Here is a 1,637-nt window from a genome sequence, read left to right as displayed (position 1 = left end):
TACCGTTGAAATTATTATATGGTGGATAATGTTACTGAATGATAAAGAAATATCAAGGTAACAATGTCACATGCTTGATGATTGAACTTGTCGTGCTCACATGTGCTTAACTTGTATTCACTTTCTATAAGTGTTATTGTATTACTAAAATGGTTTCTTAATATATTTGAGTAATGTTGAGGTACCATTGAATATCAAGAATGTTGTGATAAGAGAACCTATGTGATGTATGCTTTACGTGATTCTTATTTATGCATTCCATTTTCATTCGCATGCCTGCTTTTGAATGATTAAGGTGATGATAGGAGAATGGTTAGGTTACTGTCGCTCAGCGACTTTTGTTTAAATGTTTTTCTGGTACCAAGAATGAGTTAGATGGAGACACTCTTAAAGGGCATTCTGGGTTATGAGAGGAGCTTTAAATGATGGTTTAAATTTGTAATTATATCTCTCGACTAAATTATTTAGTCATGTGTAAGTGATCCATGACGATCTGGATTCATTTTTATAGAAACGACTTAGTTTATTTCCGCTTTTATCTCTTAATTAAGTCTTTAAAAATCCGGGTTGTTACAGGAGAGAGCCTATTTTCAACCCAAAAACCAAAGAAAACTGCTCCAAAATTTCCCTAGGCATGCCATTCCCATAGACATTGGATTTCTGCTTATTCATTCTCAACCCTGAAGCAGCTGAGAAAGTGTTGAAAGCCCTTATAGTAACAACCATAGACTCCCAATCTCCTCTGAAAAAAACTAATAAATCATCTGCAAAGCACAGATGAGTCAAATTCATTTTTTTACACAGAGGATGATGCTTGAACCCATCAATATCTTTCATTCTGTTAAAGATCCTGGTAAGATATTCCATGCAAATGGAGAAAAGAAGGGGGGACAAAGGATCACCTTGCCTTAAGCCCATTTTTCCTTTAAAATAACCAAAAGATTCACCATTCAAGGATAAAGAATAATGAGGTGAGGTCACACACTCCATCAGAAGATTAGTAAAGTGAGGGGGAAACTTCAAAGCATTCAACATACCCTCTAAGATGTTCAACACCATGAGGTCATACGTGATGACAAGTCAATTGATGGTTGTTCAACCAAAAGATTGTAAGTCGATTGATGGTTGTTCAACACCATGAGGTCATACGTGATGACTAGTCGATTACATAGGCAGAGTGTGTGACACTTTGCCGGACAATGACCATTTAGAGGGTCCCTTAGTTCTATTATAGACGCCTGGTCGTGGCAGGGATCTCTAAGATGTTCCTATGAGTCGATTCTTTTGATTGGAGACTATTATCTGAGCAAGTGCAGTTTCCGAGTGACTTTGGTCTTTGTCCTAAGTCGTGCCGTGAAAGGAGGCCAAAGGGCATTTACTAGGTCATGGTGATCTGTACTGTGCAATAGGATAGATAGGGCAGACAGGAATTGTCCACCCACGTTGGGTAACTATATCTCAAGGCTACTCGAGGAGTTAATGACTACAAATGCGTGGCCACGCTCGGAAGTAATCTGTGAGAGATTTTTCCGGTCAGGTAGTCACACTCCCGATCGAGAAAACCACTCGCGATATGTTCATGTGCAAGTGCGACCTGAAATACACCTTGCATTGAGTGGGAGATTAAAACGGACAAG

General features: G+C 38.8%; 1 protein-coding gene across 1 annotated transcript; it reads right to left on the bottom strand.

Annotated features, from left to right (window-relative positions):
* Window positions 1-570: 570 nt before the first annotated feature.
* LOC141601933 (putative mitochondrial protein AtMg01250) lies at window positions 571-1,059 on the bottom strand. The gene has a single exon (XM_074422239.1). The coding sequence runs from the start codon at window positions 1,057-1,059 to the stop codon at window positions 571-573; it is 489 nt and encodes a 162-aa protein (XP_074278340.1).
* Window positions 1,060-1,637: the final 578 nt, after the last annotated feature.

The sequence above is a fragment of the Silene latifolia genome, chromosome 9 (genome assembly GCF_048544455.1).
Source record: "Silene latifolia isolate original U9 population chromosome 9, ASM4854445v1, whole genome shotgun sequence".
Taxonomy (NCBI): Eukaryota; Viridiplantae; Streptophyta; class Magnoliopsida; order Caryophyllales; family Caryophyllaceae; genus Silene; species Silene latifolia.
The sequence above is the reverse complement of the archived record's forward strand: the minus strand, read 5'-3'. Positions and strand labels throughout refer to the sequence as shown.